Source organism: Coccinella septempunctata, chromosome 3 (genome assembly GCF_907165205.1).
Source record: "Coccinella septempunctata chromosome 3, icCocSept1.1, whole genome shotgun sequence".
In the NCBI taxonomy this organism is placed as follows: Eukaryota; Metazoa; Arthropoda; class Insecta; order Coleoptera; family Coccinellidae; genus Coccinella; species Coccinella septempunctata.
The window spans coordinates 29,844,135-29,864,177 of NC_058191.1; the positions used below are offsets into that span (position 1 = coordinate 29,844,135).

The 20,043-nt window shown below is 32.8% G+C and overlaps 1 protein-coding gene across 3 annotated transcripts in view; it reads left to right on the forward strand.

The window, feature by feature from the left end:
• Window positions 1–20,043, forward strand: part of LOC123309369 (ATP-binding cassette sub-family G member 1) — a 68,191-nt gene that overhangs the window by 40,431 nt on the left and 7,717 nt on the right. For all 3 annotated transcript variants that reach the window (XM_044892454.1, XM_044892453.1, XM_044892452.1), the window contains one exon: window positions 16,152–16,344. In XM_044892454.1, coding sequence (XP_044748389.1) covers window positions 16,152–16,344 — 193 coding nt within the window. The remainder of the gene's footprint in view (window positions 1–16,151; window positions 16,345–20,043) is intronic.

Sequence of the window (20,043 nt, forward strand, 5' to 3'; positions counted from 1 at the left end):
CTATTATAGATGTAAAGGAAGTGAAATTCATAATATAAATGGATGAAGATGAAAGACGAAAATTCATGAAAAATATGATTTTCAGCTATGATTATTTTTTTCCTCAAAATCATTAGGAGGGTTGCTCAAAGACATTTCTGTGAAACAAGAAAAATGATTAGAGCACTGGACCATTATCACTCAAAAGTTACTATTCGAAATTTATAGTGAGGATATTGAAGCAGATAACGTAAGACAGGGCTTGGTATACTATCTATTATTAGTGATTTTGGAACTAGAAATACTAGAAATAACATTGCTATGCTCCGACACCAATGACGAAAATAAACTTTTCAAATCGACATATACCCTTTATATAAGCTATTCTCCATATTATTTATTTATTCGATAATTACATCGAAATACAGTCTAAGCCAATTACATATTGGAAAAAAAAAATCACAAACAAAGACTCATTAAAAAGCCAAGAAATAAAATTGGTTTATACACTTGTACATGAAAAGAAATGACAGCTTTTCGCACAGATTGCGACCCCATCACAGTTGGCGTCCCTCTAGGGGTTGGTATAGATACCATCAGCCATGAAAGTATCGAACATCAGAAATCGCCTCTGTATTTTCTCCAAATTATCAACATATACTCTATAACCAGGATTCCATGATACACATCAATATTCTAGCTTTGACCTCCGTAAGAATAAGAAAAAGAGATCGAGTCTCAAACAGGAACCTGGAATGCTAAGAAACCGAGAATTCTGATTCCCTCAGAAACAATTATTGCACTCACATGGGGCACAAAAGTAAGCCACTGATCAAAAAAAGATTAAGATTCCCAGAATCCCAGATCTCTACATTCAGTCTAAAAAATCACTACCTTCAACGTTGTATTGAAAAAGAATTCTAGATTTTCCGGATTCTCATGCATCAATGAATCGGTTCATCGATGTCCCTGAAGATCCCACCAATCCTGCATGTAAAAAATAAGGCGAAACAATTTACAATCATCTACATACAATAGAAACAGGCAGAGCAAAAAGAAATTCAAATCATTCATGAATAACAAAATGGAACCCTGGGAATTATGTTTTTTTTGCTCGTTTGAATTAAGAATTAATTTTATTATTTTATCATGGAAGATTGTAACCAATGAATTGTAACGCAAAGGCATATTGTAATCTAATGAGATACTTGGATTTAGAAGCTTGTTAACATTTATTATATGGATAATTTGGATAATTTGTATTCCTATCCAATCTAGTTTCGACGACTTAAAAGTTGAGTGTCTCAGTATTCAATAAAAAAAAGTATTGAACAAGAAGAGGTTATATTGACAAAAACAAACAAAATATCTAAGTATCTATGAATATAACTTATGCATTTCATTAATCATAACACCCGAAGATTTTGTGGGTATGCACATATACTAATTTCGTAAGCCCCAAATGGAAGAGGTAAGGGAAAAAATCAACTGATTTCGAAGGTTGAAAAATGGCTATCTCTTTCCAATATTGCAATATTCAGGTTGTTTATTTATTGAAATGGAAAAATACAAGCCAAGTACTCCCCAAAATGAATCTTCTGTTCCTAGAATCAAAATATCTCAATTCGCTAGAACAAACATGACAGAACTACACCAATTATTGCAACATTCACTTAAAAATCCTGTTATGGATTGTTCAATATCTCGGAACACCAGAGATAATTATCAGTGAATATAGCGTGTTGTTGCTTTCTTTTTTGAATTGCTAATAAAATTTTGAATAATTTTTAATGATTATCATTCCACACAAGAGTGTAAACATTCCTATTATATTCAATGGAACAGAAAACAATTTTATTGTTTAGAGAGCTGCAGGCTGCACAACAATAAATAATTCCAACCCAATTGCGCAATACATTGTCAACTATTTGTGGTTGGGGGCTCGATTCTCAAATATCTATCGTGACAATGTCGCTTCCAACATCACTAAAGTATTCAGTAATTGGTAGGTTTCATTGTCAATTTTGTAGTATCGCATTCGATATGAACCATGCAATAGACGTTAGAGAATCCTGATCTGTTTCAACTACCTAATCAAGGCACAGACATAGAGGAATGGACTGAGCAATAATACCAGCATGAAATTGCCTATTTTATAGAAAGAGAGAAATGATTGTCATCAGGCCAATACTTGTCTCTTTTCTGTAGGTCTTCAATGTGAAAGGGCTTCATGTTGACCAAAGATTATAGAGTTAGGAAGATAGGAAACAGCCTCATATCGCTAGTAGGTACTAAAAAGCGTATACGTTTTGGCCTGTGTTGCACACAATTGACAATAAGGTGGCGCTGAAATCGTGCTCTCAAACTGTTGAATAACAGTTTTCTATTTCATAATTGAAGGGCGCGAAATTCGAATTCTGTTCCTCAATAAAAGGGCGCGAAATTCGAATTCTATTCCTTTTATTGAATTCGAGTAGACTTGGTCGAAACCAGAAAAAACATCCTGAGCGACAAAACAAAAATAGGCCTTTGTTTTGTGATCAAGATGTTTTTTTCATCTAAACATTGTTGTGAATCAATTAATATCAATGAAATACTGTGTTAGATTTGCTATACTTTTTATTTGAAATATATAGAAAAATTTGACAAAATTGAAGATTGTACATGGTGTATTCAAAGGTCAGGCTTTTTTTTAACGGAAGGTACAATTGGTGAAAATAATTCACCTTTGAAAACATCCTGTACACAAATAATTGAGCTCTGAATATAAGACACAACAGAACATGATGGAATTTTATATATCAAAGGTGTAATTTCTACACAATACATTTTTTTCCAATTAATAGAATCAGTTGAATTTGTAAAATTTTTATCAGAAATTAATATGAACAAATATTCGATACAACATATCTCAAGAATTCTTTTACATATTAGTTACAGAATTTTCAGAACCACAATTAAAAACAAATTTACATAGGTGTAACCTGTATGTCGGTAAAGATATGTAAGAATAACAAGTCAACTCCGAAATGCAAATAACTTCACTAATAACATGAATTGCATATCAACATAATAATACATATATCCAGCTATAAATGATAAAATTCAGTGATAAATTGAAATACGTGTATCTATTCTAATGTATAAAATTGTAGTGTAAGAGCCTTGGAGTACAAGTGCATTTTATTTGGTTTTGAGAAAATCAGATTTAAAGTTAAAAATTATTTCCAAATTCGACCAGTTGGATTCTCTAGTACTTTGTATTGCTCTGTCGTTTTCACTTGAAGTTTTGGACTTACTCTTTTATACCATCCTCAGCTTGTCTCACCACTTACTCATAGACAACGTGGTGATCGCCAAAGTGCAACTCTTCACATAGACTAATTTCATTGTACATCAGAAACCAAATTTCTTTTTTCTGCTCAGTATTTAGGAGATGCAACCTCAAAGAATCTATAATGACTCTATGTATTCCAGGAGAAACTTTTTTACTGCAGTTCACCAAGTCAATGTCTGGACATACTGAAAATCCTATTCACTTCAGAGTACTGAAAATAAAAATCAATCAATATCAGAGTCACATTGTTCGAGTTTCAATACTTACGTTCAGATATTTATGGTAAATTCGAAAAACTTATTTTCGGAGAATCTTTTGTACTACAGTTTCCACAGTTCCTCACCATACAATAGTTTCCATAAGACATTTTGAGCAAAGATATTTTTCTTTGATTTTGAAGTTTTCACTAAGGAAATACACAAAAAACTCTAATAATAAACGACTAAAATGAACTAAATAAACGACGAGCTGAAAGAGAATCAAAACAAAACGGCCATGTTTCTTCAAATCTTACAAAAGTCAAATTATGTTTCTCCAAATGGCCGTCGAATAAATATTTTAACCATTCTTGGCATCTTAGTACAACAATTGAACCACCAGGTGGCGCTACCGCAAGTGTATACGCTTGGTTTCCTATCTTCCTAACTCTATAATCTTTGATGTTGACCAAACATCTCAAAAACTTCTGGCCATGTTTTTGACCTTGAAAAAATCTTTTCATTAAACATATTTTTAAATGTCCGTCGAGACAGTTTTACAATGGTCAGAATAACGCTCACCCCAGGAAGAATAGAAAAATAACTTCCTGATATGAATATGGTTGCCTTAAAAAATAGGCTAACAATTGTTTACACTCAATTCATAAAAATCATGCTATTATTGTGTTTTTTTTTTGTTTTTGGTTGTGGATTCCAGGTTTCTGCTTCAAAACTCATACAGCATATAAAAAAAAATTCGGCTCTCTTGAAGAATAGGAATTTTTGAGTATACCTACTTCTTTGTTCGATAATTCATGTCAGCAGATATACGTTTCGAATTTAACTAAATTAATTGTAATTTCTGAATTCGCTATATATTTATTACTGCAATCCAGATTGAATGAAAAATTTTTCAACCAAAAGGAAGAATGCAGATAGAAGTACCTATTGGATTGATGTGGCCAATACTTGATGAAAATCCATAATTCAAAATCGTATAATCTGTTTTGAGTGAACTTAGAAGTACTATTCTCATGTGTAGATATAACATTGACGAAAGAATATGCCTACTTAACAAGGTTAGGAGGATTAGTATTATGTAGTATTAAGAATACAATTTTTTTTCTCCACTTAGAAATTATCCCACAATATGGAAGCGATAAACCAAATAAATTTCTGAAAAAGGGACCACATAAAAAAGTAGAACAGTGCTTCTAAATGAATTTTCACAGATTACCAAGATCTTTTCCAGAAATTCTCCTGGAACTTTGATAAAATGTCCTGATGCATACTTCCCTTAACGACCACTGAAAGCTTTCAGGGTTGTAAAAATCGATTAAAAAAGGAATTAGATCCTAGGTTAGATCTAAAATCCATAAAATAATGATTTTCTATTGCTTCTCTCTATACCTAAGAATATAAATTATTTTCGACTATGCAATTCGGAACACTTGAAACGTTGTGTTCGAAATATGTGAAAAATCTTGTTTTTTTATCGAAAATGAGAATGAAAATAAAAATTCTTCGAATGTGTCTTCCATCTACCTATAAAATCATTTTTTTTTTGTTATGAACCAAAGATTTACGACAATAATTTCGATTCGAATAAATATTGCACCAGTTGTCAAGTTTGTTCCAAATACCCTATGCAATATTGCCAAACATTCCAGCTATGCAATTAATGCTCTAATCAAATGTTCAAATAAGCCTTGACACTCATGATTTATCGCTTCCACAATCAAAACTCAATGGATTACTCTAACATTAACGCTGGTTGTAGTTATGGTTGATGAATTGAAAGATTACTTTTACTTTGACGCATTAAACCTGAACTTGAACTTCTAGCTTGAATATTAAAACCAAGTAAGTATATTTATTATATCGCTCATATTTACGCAATTGACTCTGTCTCGAATGCTAACTTTCAGCCATAAACGATTAATGAGTTATATCTAGAAATATACAGAGTTATCCATCTAAAAGAATCAGAGAATTTATGTTTCAGAAAAAATCTCGAAACAGAAGATTTTCATTTGAAAGCTGTTGTGTTCTGCTAAGGATATTACTTCATCAATTTCACCTTCCTATAGTGTCCAAAGATATCCTCACAATTTATTCAATAGTTAATGTTGGTTGGATGATGAGTTATTTCAAAGTTTTCATGAATGCACCTTTTCTGAATATTATAGATATCGGAAAATAGAAGTATCTTATCTTTCATATCATTGGTCGAAATTATATTTCTGCTTCGGGAGCTTTCTTCAGGGAAGCAATCAGCCCTACATACTTTTTTTTTCAATTTTTTTTGTCGAATACTTCAATATGAACCAACAATATTTCCATAATTTGAAATGACAATACTGTATTACGATAATCGAGCGATTTTAAATTCTCGAATTAATATTCATATAGGTATATTTTATCTATTCAACCTTCAAAGTCTAATCTCTCCGAAATTTAAATGTGTTCAATTATCTGGATATTCATACGAAACTGCTAATTTATCGAAAACAAATCACTCGAAAAGGATTTCTTTATGAATTGATCAATTAAATATTTGCGAAGGAACGTTGATTTGTAAACATTACGAATTTTTTCAAGATAAATATTGATTCTTTGTTAACAAGAGTCGAATAAGATACCAAGATGAGGAAGAAATGTTTTGACTGGAGAATGACCTTACGCGAGGCTGGTTTGTTCTTTAGAGAAATAGTTAGAGGATACATACAAGTGTACCTAAGATATACAGGGTGACAAGTGACAATTTAAAAACTTGCCAGGCCAATTATTTCGCGAGAAGGATGTTTTCAGAGAAAATGGCGGAACAGGTCAATTTTTATTCGGAGGGGGACATATTTTAAGCAGAATTGTAAGCTGAAATCTCCTCAACCCTAGGTGTAGGGGCCATCACCCATCACCCCTAAATTCTTAAGAGGGAATAGGGGGTGAGATTTACCTCAATTGAAATATCACTTGTCCCTCTACAAGTCTACATGAATACTATGACTTGCAAATTTTTATTGATTCCTTGAAGTAGTTGCAGGATGTGACAATTTGAATACTTGCCAGACCAATTATGTCTCGACAAGAATGTTTTCGAAGAAAAAGCCGGAACAGGTCAATTTGTAAAGGAAGGGGGACACATTTTGAGCAAAATTGTAGGCCGAAATCTCCTCAAACTTAGGTGTAGGGGCTATCACCCCTAAATTCATCATAAGGAATAGTGGGTGAGCTAAACCCCAATTGGAAGACAATATGTCCCTCTACATAATACTATTGTCTTCCAATTGAGGTATAGCTCACCCTCTATTCCCTATTAAGAATTTAGGGGTGACAACCTCTACACATAAGATTGAGGAGATTTTGGCTTACAATCTGCTAGGAACATGTCCCCCTTCTAATAAAAATTGACCTGTTCCGGCATTTTCTCTGAAAACATCCTTGCCGAGGCATAATTGGCCTGGCAAGTTTTCAAGTTGTCTGCCCCTGTAACTCCTTCAAGGACTCAATGAAAATTTGCAAACCGTACTATTCATGTAGAGGGTCAAGTGATCTTTCAATTGAGAAGTAGCTCACGCCCTATTCCCTATTGAGAATTTAGGGGTGATAGCTCCTACACCTAGGGTTGAGGAGATTTTGGCTTATAATTCTGCTCAAAATATGTCCCCCTACGAATAGAAATTGACCTGTTCCGGCATTTTCTCTAAAATCATAATTGGACTGGCAAGTTTTCAAATTGTTACCCTGTATTATAAGGTATAGTAGGACAGGAACAATTCCTGTGATTGTTATTGCAACTATGTTTATGAGTTTATATGTATATGGAAGTTCATGTCAGTAGGATGCTCGCTAGATATTAGAAAAAATTTCATGTTTGTTTTATCCACAGTCAGGCTAGCAGGTTATTTTCCATTCAGCATTGTAATTTCTGCCTATCAGCCTCCGCAGTATTCTGCGCTACACTCAAAGATATTTCATTGATTAAAATGTCTGTGTCATCTACATAACACACAATATGACCTTGGAAATTCATTATCTGTTTTAGGCTATCGATCAAAACTAGAAATTAGAACCTAGAAATATTCTCCTACGTTACTTTAACAGTGGGAAACGGTAGACTTACATTATTTTCAGTGATTAATCCAGATTCTGTTTGGGTATGCCTATTAGCCGTACAAGGATAAGAAGGTAGTGTGGTGAAAGACGAGATCTACACTACCCTTTCGGTATGGGTATGGGTTATGGTATGGGTGTTATTTCTTATGAATGAAGGTCACCTTTGGTATTCATCTCAGGCAACATAAGAGCCGTGCAGGAGGTGGTGGAACCACATGTTTTGTCTTATATTTTGATGCTGTCCAACCCACTTTACCAACAAGATTTTGCATGACTTCATTAGCATTACTTTTCCCCATTTTGAAAACAATCAAGTAGATTTGTTTTTTGGCCATCTAGATCTCCCGTTCTTTCACCCTTAGAACATTAAGGGAAAAAGGGAGAATGTTTACATCCCCCTCTGCTTCGAACTCAAGAGGAAATTTACCGTATGGAAGATTGTAATTTTTAAGGAGGGTAACGTTGTCCAGTCCATCCAGTTTCAAAGTTCTTATCGACCATTATAGTTGTATGCCCTGACGTGTTTCTGAGTGGATAAGCCATATGCAGAAGTTCCAGCACATGATTAATTTTTCTTTTTTCCTACTATTAGATTTTTCTCACATTTTGATCGATTGCTCACCTAACCCTAACACGCATGCATGGAAGAATTCGTTGTAATAATCTCATCAATACTAGGTGTTCTGTTTCATACGCAACTTATTATATTTTCGAAGAAGTAAGTACTGATGTACTGCTTGATGAAAGGGGATAGCTGATGCATCAATATTGTCCTTGATTAAACGCTGATGAGAAGTAAATACTTGGAAACGCTTTATGAATATCCATGAATGTCAAGCTTGAGTCATAAATTCACCAATATGATTAAGAGCCTTCGATATGCAGAAGTACGTCGTTCGGTAATTGGAAAGTTTATAAGCACTAGCTTGCAGTCGTTTTAATCTTTAATGCAATCTTGACAAAAACCGGTTCAGAAGAATAAAAATTGAATTCATTCAGTTTGAATTCCAAGTAAATGACATAGGAGAAAGTGAAATGAGAATAAATGAATTAACTAGAAAAAATTTGCAAAATACAACTACACATACAATATCAAAAATATCACTAAATATGCGGAATAATGGAAGGCCTTGTCACATCTAAAAATTGTCCTTTTTTTATATTTCTTCTTCAAAAGAATGCTACGATTTGCTCTTTGATATTCGTGTGTCATGCACTCATGCGTGTTCAACAGCGAGTGCAGTTTGTTGTTAACAAATGCCAATATCACTATCATCATCCCTTCAATGAAAACTCATTGACTACTTTCGATAATTCTAATGTTGCACATTATTATCTTTAGCCGGAATATCGTCAATCTCGGCGTCAATACTTCATCATATCAATCTCAGGGAAATCTCCCAGCAGCTTCCGTCTTTTTCAATATAATACTTTATTAAATACCTAATATATTATTTTTTTGAGATAGGAATCTGTTTCATGGACCTTCAAAATTCCATGGCCCTATGACGATAAATTTTATTTCAGTATCAGGGACATGATTTTTATCTTAGTTCCTACTTTGATAATGGTTGTGAGTACGAATAGTTTTGAATTGTATAAAATAATTCTGTATAAAAAGAGTAAAATATCCGGAAATTACTCTCAATGATTGTACAAGAACTGAATTGAAATTACATTTTACCCCTGTTCCAGTTTCCATGAGTATATAACATGATATGAATTTCCAATTTGTTTACATTTGATGGGATGGTTGATCGTGACTTAGTCATTGAAAAACTTTAATTTCTATTCTAGTCACTCATCTCCCGAAATCAAAATTTTTTCATCGAAAACGTGTGGTTAGATATACCTATAAGTCATTCGTAAACTGTAATTGAACTTATCTCTTAGATCGCACGTTCTAGAGCAACGTCATGCATGGATACAATATCATAAGAATAAATTTTTTTTAATTGTTATCCAGAAATCTATTGTCATGAATAATTCATTTTGGCAAGGAATAGCTAGCAAAACTAATCAGCTAAATTTCTGGGAATAAAGTGTACTCATCAACAAATATTCGATATATCAATGTGTCCAAATTGTTTTTGATTAAGTTTGATGTATCAAATATTGCTTGATAAGAACAGTTTAGATTCCCAGAAATTTAACTGGAAAATTTTGCAAGCTATCCTTAGCAAAAATAAATGATTCATCACAATAGATTTCTGGATAACACTTGAAAAAATTTATTCTTGTACCTGACTGTTCTTGTTTAGTTTAAAATTTTTTAGAAGTTTTTCTACATGGAGGAAAAAATGTCTTTATATAACACCCTGAAGTTCCCCGTACACTGGTATTCTTTCGTCCATTTCATGTTTTAATCAATGATATTTTTGCATACTTGTGATATGTATTTAGCATATTTATCTGGGAGGTTCTCCGTATGAGCTGAATGTTTGATTTTCGACAATATCCAATATTCGGTGTCTAGATCACATAAAACTTTTTTTCATCATACCTGTTTTCAAAGGATTCGTTAATAACCTTGAATATTGTCAATTTGCCCAATTCGAACATTTAAATGAGGAATTCATTCAGTCTAAATATTCAAGAGATTTTCCATTCAAAATTTTTTAATGTAACCATAATTTGCGTATGCATACGACGTATCGTACGTGAAAAATACTTCCGCAATATCAAATGATGAACGACAATGAAAAGATGATGCTTTCGAACATTCTATTTGATACCTACTACTCTGCGATTTTTTTCATTTTTCTTGATAATTAATAGATAAATCTCGCTCTGATTTCTATTGATTAATATATCCTCTTTCGCGCTGCTTGTATCAGAATAGGTATCTCGAAGACTTTTAGTAATTGTTCTTAGGTTACCTACAAGCAGTGGCGGCCCGTGGTCATTTGAACCAAGGGGGCTAAAATTTTGATGAGAAATGAATTCGAGTATTAGCAGGCAATCATTATATTTTTTCGATATAATAAAAAGTGATATTTTTTCTTAAATTAATTTTCTTTGGAAATGGTTTCCAGTAAAAAATTTTTCGTCCACTGAGAACGAGTCGTCTATCGTGGAGATGAGATTTATTTTTTGCCAAGATATTCCAGCTGACTGAAATTATTTCCCATATTTCAATGTACAATAATTTCGCAATATTTAATTTACTCTATTCCATTCCTTATATTTTCGATCCAGTATTAACCCCTGACAGCAAAATCACAAAGAATCCAGAATTCGAGTTAACCACGAAGCCGTTAAATTGCAATGAAACCGTAAATAGCCAACAGAGCTCAGCCTCCTTTGCCCTATTGACAGCTCGGATATTCCCAGTCAGTCGGCAAGCTGATGAGAACTGTGAGCGTACCTACGTAGCTATGTGAAGCTGGCACCTCCAAATTTTGAAACAAAAATTTCAGGGTAGTTTGTCCATCGTAGGTCCATATTTATCCACCCTTTTTTTTCATTATATGAATATTCTGAAAGAGTAACGAGCAACTCTTCTAGTAATAAATCTGAGGATTTCATCCATCTAGGTGCAAACGTTGGTTCTTGACGAATTTTCAACTGAACCCATCTTTTGCAGGATTTTTCGAAGGTCAGCTTTTCGAGTCGTTTGTCTCTCAATAAAAGTAACAGACTAGATGAAAATCCTCCGATTTTCATCTGGTGTTCTGAAGGATTCAGTTCAAATTCATTTATGAAAATTATGATAGGTCAGAAATGTATGTACCTACATTATGAATTTTGCTGATCAGCTAAGCTATATGAGATAGCCTCCCTTGCCCCCTCTGACGAGCCGCCCTTGCCAACATTTTGTGTGAAAAATAATTGCTTAGTCAGGAACGAAGTACAAAAACTGATATTAACTTACTTTCTCATTTGAGTTTTAATTTTGGGGAAACCTAAGGTTCAAAGAGAAGATCCCAAAAATCTATTGTCATTTGCAAATTGAATCGTAGGGAGTTTTTTTCTCAATCTGACATCTCTCCAGAGTTATGAAATAAGAAGTTACACGCGCGTATTCAATTTCTATATATTTTATCAATGGTGACAAATGAACTCTTAGAATTGATGAAGTTATATACTCGTATTTAAGATCATTTTTACTAAAAACTGCATGTTATCATGATATATGTTCCAAATAAGTCAATTTCGGATCTACAAATTGTTAAAGCAGGAAAAACATTATTTTTCATGAGAACATCATCATGACACAACATATGTTTTCCTCCTCCTAAGCATTAGTAGGCATTTTCTGCTGTAAATATTTTATTCTGCCAGTGGTGAAAGCTGACAGCATAGGAAGTGATTTATTTTGATACCAAATGTTGAGGATTATCTGTTCGAAATTAACTAGAAAGACTAAAATATATCATTTTCTTCCACAAGATTTTTAGAAACCACTAGACTAAGCGCTTTTAATATAACATCTTCAGAGGATTAGCGTCACGCTCAAATGAAATATTCAATTGCTCTACACTTCAACCGTAAGAACGTGAAATAATTCCAGAGGAAATAATAGCTAATCGTTCACCTAAATCTGTAGTTTCACACTTTTACCAAAAATTACCTTTCCGGAAAGTGATTTCATCTCATTTTATGGGTAGTGCACAATATTGTGTTATTTCACCCAAATTTCTAAAAATTTCCCAATCGATAATAATTGTTTCAGAATATTAGGGGGTTCTTCAGATCTCAGTTTTATTTCTTTCGAAGGCGAGACACGATGTTACACCAATATTTCATTGACCATGGCCTGAATTCATCTGGGACTATAGGCTATAATTACGTGCTAATGATTATGGTAACTAACTGAAATATATAGGAGTTTGAATTCCATTCGATGAAAATAGGAATTCTTCAGTTCAAGCAGAAGTTGCTATTGACACAGGGCCTTTCAAAATTCCGTAACAAGATATAGATGGTGTGTTTTTCAAAGTAGAATGATATGTTTTATTTAAAAACAATAAAATGATTTTACTGATTTTTTCATATCTCTTTCGAATTTATTTCAATTCAAGATTTATATATTGTAACGTTCTTTAGGTTATTTGAATCGTCTTTCTTCCAGCACGTCTAATTTATACAACTACTACACTTTTTTATGTACACGGACTCACTCTAATTAATTTACAAACTCACTAATTTACTTTCGCTACTTTGCAATTTGTATCTCTTCGCGAATTTACTGTTCTGTCGGCTTTTCAGAATACTAACTGCCCCTCGAGCCCACCGCGCGTCTTTTATATCGATACGTCCCTGTTCGAGAATATCCTCTCATCTAATCATCATTCAGGGTATTCGGACGTTACAATATGAAACGGTCTCAATATTATTTTTGAGATAAAAATAGCATTCAGGAATGTAATCTTTTTTTTTCACGCCAAATGACCGGCTTCGTAAAGTGAAGCGTCACATTTTTTTATGAGACCAGTCAGTTAGGTTTTTGTAGCATGGTGTACAGCAGACAGATTTATCTAGATTGACAACTATAATTTCAAAATAAGTAATTTAAATAAGACTTATTTTGACCATCTCTAGAGAACTTTCCACATAAGTAACAAAACTGATCAGGGGAGAACTGGCGGAGGAAAAGTAATTCATCGTTGACCTAGAAACACTTTTTCTGAAGAACTCGAACTCGATGACAGTCGATGATCCTGTCAGTCAGAATTATGACGATTTTATTGTACGTTTGAAAAAAATTATCAATGAAATTTGGCGAAAGTAGAAAAAAAAAAGAAGTTCGTATATGAAATAGTAATCCTTGACATTCTATACCGAGCCACCGAATCGTGCTATTATTATTTGATAGTAGAGCACGTATGCATATCGCGAATTATCAAAAGTAAAAAAATAATTCATGCAAATCAAATGGAACATTAATTTCTCATCATTCATTTAAACACCTTGTGCATTCGTGGAAATAATTTTTTCAAATCTGTATCTATTTGTTCAACATTCTTCTCTTGCATAATTAGGCACTGAATGAATAAAAACCTGTTATAGCACGCAGCATTATAATTTTTAATATAAAACAATTAATGGATAGTATAATAGATAGATAAAATGGATAGTTGGATGCTTCGTTGAATAGATGTGAAGAAGATAGGGGTCGCCGAATCTACGACAGAATAGGTCATCTAACCTTTTTCGTCTTCATCTTCATACATTTTAATGTGTAGCAAATGAAAATATAAGTTAAATCAAACGAATGGAATAAAACAAACCATGACTAAGAAATAAAAATTTCGGTTAGAACACATTCAAAAAACAATGGAAAGAAATACAAAATTGTATGTACTTTCATGAACATTTGGCACTCTCATGAAACCAATTTGTTGTACATGACCTTGTATGTGTAATGTTCTTTATTCACACTTGTAACTTTTATTTTATTTCAACCTAAAGTAAAAAAACAATCATTAGAAGTATTAAAAAATATAGAGAATCATCTTGAATACAGACCTAAAGTAAAAGGTACTTTCATAAAATGAAATTGACAAATTTGACAAATATAAAAATAAAATGAGAAGAATAAACTAAACCATCTCGATGAAAAAGAATTCCATGTATAAGTCAACAGTGCTCATTCTATTAGAAATAATGTTGGACAGGGAGTATGATTTAAACTTTGGCGGAATTGACTTTAATTAGCGCATAAGCTGAAATTACTTCGACTTTATGCATACCCATTTACATATAATATTCTAGATATACATCAAATTTTGGTTTCGAAATACCCCACTTGCCATAATATATCCATGTTTCTTTTTGACGTATTCCACTTTTTCCGACAAATTTCATGTTTTTAACTAGAAATCATATCTTGAAAACCGCCAGAGATGCATTCAGGTTCTTTCATTAAATTTCTGAAGAGTTTCAAATAATCATACATTTATCTCGAACGGTTATCAGACTATCTTAATCAATTTGACAAGAAAAATTGGTCTACGTCAAAAAGGCATGCAGAGATTAATCATGAAATTTTTGGTGTTTCATGTAAATTCAGAATATGATATAGAAATTGGTTATTTTCATATGAAAAGGAGGGTGGCATCGTGTTACCCCACTCTCAGATCAACATATAAAGTTAAAAATAATTTTAAATTATGCGCTGAGTAGAATCGACTCTACATATTTGGAATACTTGTTGGCATCGTGCTTGGCTCATGTGGAAAACTCTGAACTGAAATCATATTTACGAACTATTTTTTAGTTTTCAGTGGGTACTTTTTTCATGCTGGAGGAAGCAGCAGATAGATTTTTTATATCCTTGAGTATTACCACTTACTCAAATTTTATGTTGTTTCCATGAAACGAACCTATATGTGCATCAGAATCGTGTCTTCGACATTTTTTTAAAAGAATGCATACAAACTTTCTCCATCGAAATTGATTTTATTCGTAATAAACAATAAAAAGCAATCTAACACTCAACACATCAATGTTTTATGATGATTCATTTATTTGTTTGACACATATTGCAGGATACCGACATTCAATGTATAAATAATACCATACAGAGTTCAATCAACTGAGATGTGTGTGATTATTACAAAAACATGTAAACATTCTAATGTTCAAATATTGCATGTCTAATTGCCTTCTCACATTGGCAGGACAATGGAGAATTACTTTGGGAATATTTGTCGTCAGAAGTTCTTCAGTTTCCAACGAAAACTCTTATCAGTCTTCTTGAAGTATGTGAAGCATTGTGAAAACGAAAGAAAATGTCTGATACACTTCATACAATCGATTTACTTTTCATTCACTATCTCCGGATAGTGGTGATTTATTCGAATTCCAGATTGGTCGAATTCTAATTCGATGTCGAATATTCGAAATGAAATAATCGCAATAACCTTTTTCCACGTTGGATTCATCAAGATGTATATTGAGCAATAAACATACTTGACCCATTCATATATTTCAAATCTGAATATTTCATTTGGAACCTTGTCCATGGTTATGGTACTACTGCTGATGTTATATGTCAATAATCGTGACCTTCGGCAGAATGAATGTTATACAGCGTGGAATTTATTAATGGGGCATATCCACACTGAGCAATTTAACATACAGTGTGTCCATTTGAAGACCCTTAATATCTCTGCCCCCATGCAAAATCAGAACGAATGGTAGAGTTTGGTTTCGGAGGGTGACATTATATGGTTGGTTTCAATCCATTGGCACCTTTCGGAAATAAACTGCCAAACTGACTGGCGAGTTTGGCACACTTCAAATTATGAAAATCATCAATATTGACAATGAGAACTCATGCAAGAAGTGTAGGCGTCTATCATTTCCTTAGATGCATAAAAGTATCAGACATTCACTAACTGCCGAATTCTATATTCTTGGCATTGAAATCATGGGTATAATTCTCATACAATTCCGCTACATGATAAATCCGATATAATGAATCCAAGTTATCAGTAATTTGACTGTGAAATTGGTGCTTTTGGAAATTTCAAAGGTTACCTAAGTTTGTTTAAACGTAGTAATTTTTTTTTCAGTGCCAGAGGCAGTTCTGGAGAAGTGCGTTACAACGACGTGATCCGTACAAATAGCCCACGATTCAGAAAACTATCTGCATACATCCCGCAGGACGAGGAGTTGAGGTTGGGTCTAACAGTTCATGAATCTATGACATTCGCAGCCAATTTAAAATTAGGATATAGTGTGACACATGCCTATAAAAGACAACAGGTGAGTAGTATCTAATTGAAATTATTTATACTGGCAGAGCTTAACAACGAGCTGACTCAAAACGAATAAAACGAATTTCTGATCCTAGTTTTAAATAAAGATAATATTTTTAATTCCTTCTACATATACCAGAAATAAAAAATACCACGAAAGGAAACAGTTGTTTATCGTTTCTTCTGAAGAAAGTAATATCATTTTGGAAATATGACATGTTGGTCTGTTCTGAGTATTCTGTTTTTGAGCGTCGTATATTTTGGAATGGATACAATAATAAATTAATAAACTGAATAAGAAAAAGAGCCCAAAGAGGTTATTGAATATATATGAATACAAGTTTTTTTGAAATTTAATTATGCCCAAAAAATCAAGAAAAACTCGTATATTATATACTATACCTATATTTTAACTTTCAAAATCCAATTTCAATTAAACAGAAATACAAAAATGAAATAAAACATCTATCAAATCAGGTGTAATAACTATGATTCTTCTATATTTAAAAAGGACTGAAACTGCTTCTTTAATCCTTAAAATCTTTGCGGCGTTTGTGGTCCTCCGCACTGTTTCATTAAAGAATTATTGCATACTTCAATACGTTCGATTTATGAAAATCTATTAAATCATTGTGGTTTGACAATTTAATCACTGTGGAACGGTGCAAAAAGCTATGAAGCTCCTTCATTCATTCATTAATTCATTCATTCATTGCTGTATCCCGTTACCGGGAATAAATCTACAAAAAGAAGAAGAAGAAAAAAAAGAAAAAAAAACTCGAACAGACTTATTATATTATTATTATTATAAGTAATTTCTTAGTGCTAGTTGCGACTGTGTGCCCTCCTGTGACTAAAGAGACCCAACCGTGACCTGCAGATCCTTCCACACTCAGGGAATTTTTTGAGGAGAGTGTTATTCAAAATTAATAAGTGATAGTTTGATGTCCGGAAATTTAATGAAAATATCCGATGTTTTCAAATTTTTTCAAAACCTGATCATTTTGAAGATATTTTATTTCCAAAGTAGAATATTTTGAGAATGATGGAATAGAGTGCAAAAATGCTTTTGAAGCGTACCTAAAGGTTCGATTTTTGTTGCATGAACAACATTCCGGAATTCTGAAGAACTGAAACTAAATTGGAAATGCTCATTTCGATTTTACGATAACTTCTTGTATCCCTCTCTCAATTCCATACTCTGAGCATGTAGGTACTACTTTTTATCTCAGAATATGGATGAATTGAAAGTACTGGAATATTTTTTCTAGTCCGTTGGATTTTAATAATATTCCATTCGAAATCTTTCCCATAACTTACCTACAGGCTATTAAAATCGATTGCCACAGGATACCTATTATTCCTTATGTAATCAATTCAATTAGCATTACAATTCAAATCACAATAACATAGAACCTTGAAATAGATTCTCCATCTGATTTAGATGAGATACCTAATTGTTGATGCCCATTAGTTCTGATAGCTGCATAAGAATCATGCAAATTTGAAGACCAGCGCCATCTTCATGCAGCCGGAATATTTTTATTCCATATGGCAGTGTAGAAAATTGGAAATGTTTGGCTTGGTTTAAATCCATTTCAACATTTTAAATACTCAACGGTTTATGAATAATTGGGATTCTCATGCAAAAAATACTGCAAACTGGACGTCAAAAATTTTTCGAAAAAATTATTCATACTTTCAATTTCGCTATCATGTAGTATTGAAACACCGTCCGCTTCTGGACGGAAAACGTACAGGGTGTTTATGAGATGAATCGAATTCATCGAAACTCATGATTTTCAAATTACAGTCTGTATTTCTTATTATTTCTGGCGATTTTACATAAAAAATGGGGAGTTACCTAAATAAACCTATGAAAACTTTCAGAGTAATGAAGGAAAAACTTGCAATAGGAACCTAGGGAAAAACTGTAAACAGTGAACTTCTTGATTAGGTTATTTTGTTCTTCTTATAATTTTAGGTCATTTTTTATTGATTCTAAATTATGAAAAAAATTGTGTTGGGAAAATAACCAATGCTATGATTGAATTACATAAATGAAAATGTTCATTAATTGAAGAATTGTGTCTTTTTGTTCTTTATTTATTTCAGTCATTTTGAAATGACGAAGTCTCGCCGTGCATCTCAATAGATCAATAGCATTCACTAACACATAAATACTGGTTTGGGTAATACAACTTCAGCTGAAGGTTAAAAATCCACTTGACCTAAACACCCAGTTCTCAAAATTCATGAGGAATGTAACGATTTGCAATTCTGTATTTATTCAAGTCAATTTCGTAATTACTGCTCCATTTTTTCCTCAATAGCTCACCCCTGATGCACCCAAATGCTGCATTTTGTAAGGAAAACTTTTCATTTTGGTATATAATAACCAAGTTCTGAAAAAGATTCATCAGCTAGCTACCAGCTATAGGTGTAGTTAGGAAATTAATTTGATTCAATTTTACATTAATTTCTCAGTGTCGAAAATATTTAGGAACAGTGTGCAGAATGGTCCTCTATATATAATGCATCTCTTAATGAGTTTATTTACAATTCATTGTGAGAAATCCAATTGCATACAGTACTGTACATCAAGGTGGGTGAAATTCGTTTTCTACTGAAGGGATCCCGATAACTATAAGAGCTAGAAAAAAACACATTTCTCTCTTTTCAGAGAAACAAAAAACGGTGCAAACCGTATCCTCTTAGGATGATTCGTTTTTGAGTTAGCAAGAAGAAGATTTCGATAGTTTTCATAACTTTTTTTGTCTTACACACACATCTGTAACTTGAATCTTCAACAGGCAATTCTTTAAGAAGAATCCACTGACGAGCTCAAAATATTTTTTCAATTTCGAATCATTGGCAAACTTTTTTTATTTTTGAATAGTAAAATATCTTTTGTTATTAAATTCAACGTATAAAAGTGCCTAAGGAGGTAGAAGTTTCAGATCTGTAACATCAAATAAAAAACGCTTTGGGAACTTTTCGGAATCGACAAAATCTTATTTTTTGCTAATAATTCAAAAACGAAGAATCGTAGGAGGTGATGGTTTTCACCTTTCTTTGTTTCTCTGAAAACGAGCTAAAGAATGTGTCATCCGTTTTCTTCTAGCTCTTACACTTCTCGAGATCCCCTTAGTAGACAACGAATTTTGCCCACTCTGTACACCATGACCACGAGAAGGTTAAAGAAATCTCAGTCACCGTGCTGGTGTAAGTATATAATACCTAGGTGAAAGTATACAATTCCTAAAAGATCACCCTAACTTCTGACAAAAGCATAATCTTCCAAAATGAAATATTGTTCTTATCGAAAACCAATGAGAACTAAAGCAACAGACAAAGAAATATATGAGAAAGAGAAAAAGAAATAGTTTGAAAAGACTATTTTTCACTAAGATAAGAACTTCCATGAGCCCACTAAAAAAATCAAGTTTGTTCTAATGGAAAAAATGGATGGCTCAATAAAAAATCAGCTTTCCTCCAGTTTTCCTTGAACTTTGAATGAATAATTTCATAGCGAAAAAGTATCGAAATACATAGATAGAATATCCTTTCGAATATACATTTCATGGAATGATTCTCAGATTCTGTAATTAATATACGTACCTATGCAAGTTAAATATTCCACATAAAATTTTAGCATTCTATGACATTATCAATTCGTGAATGTGGTGGAGCATATATTTCACCG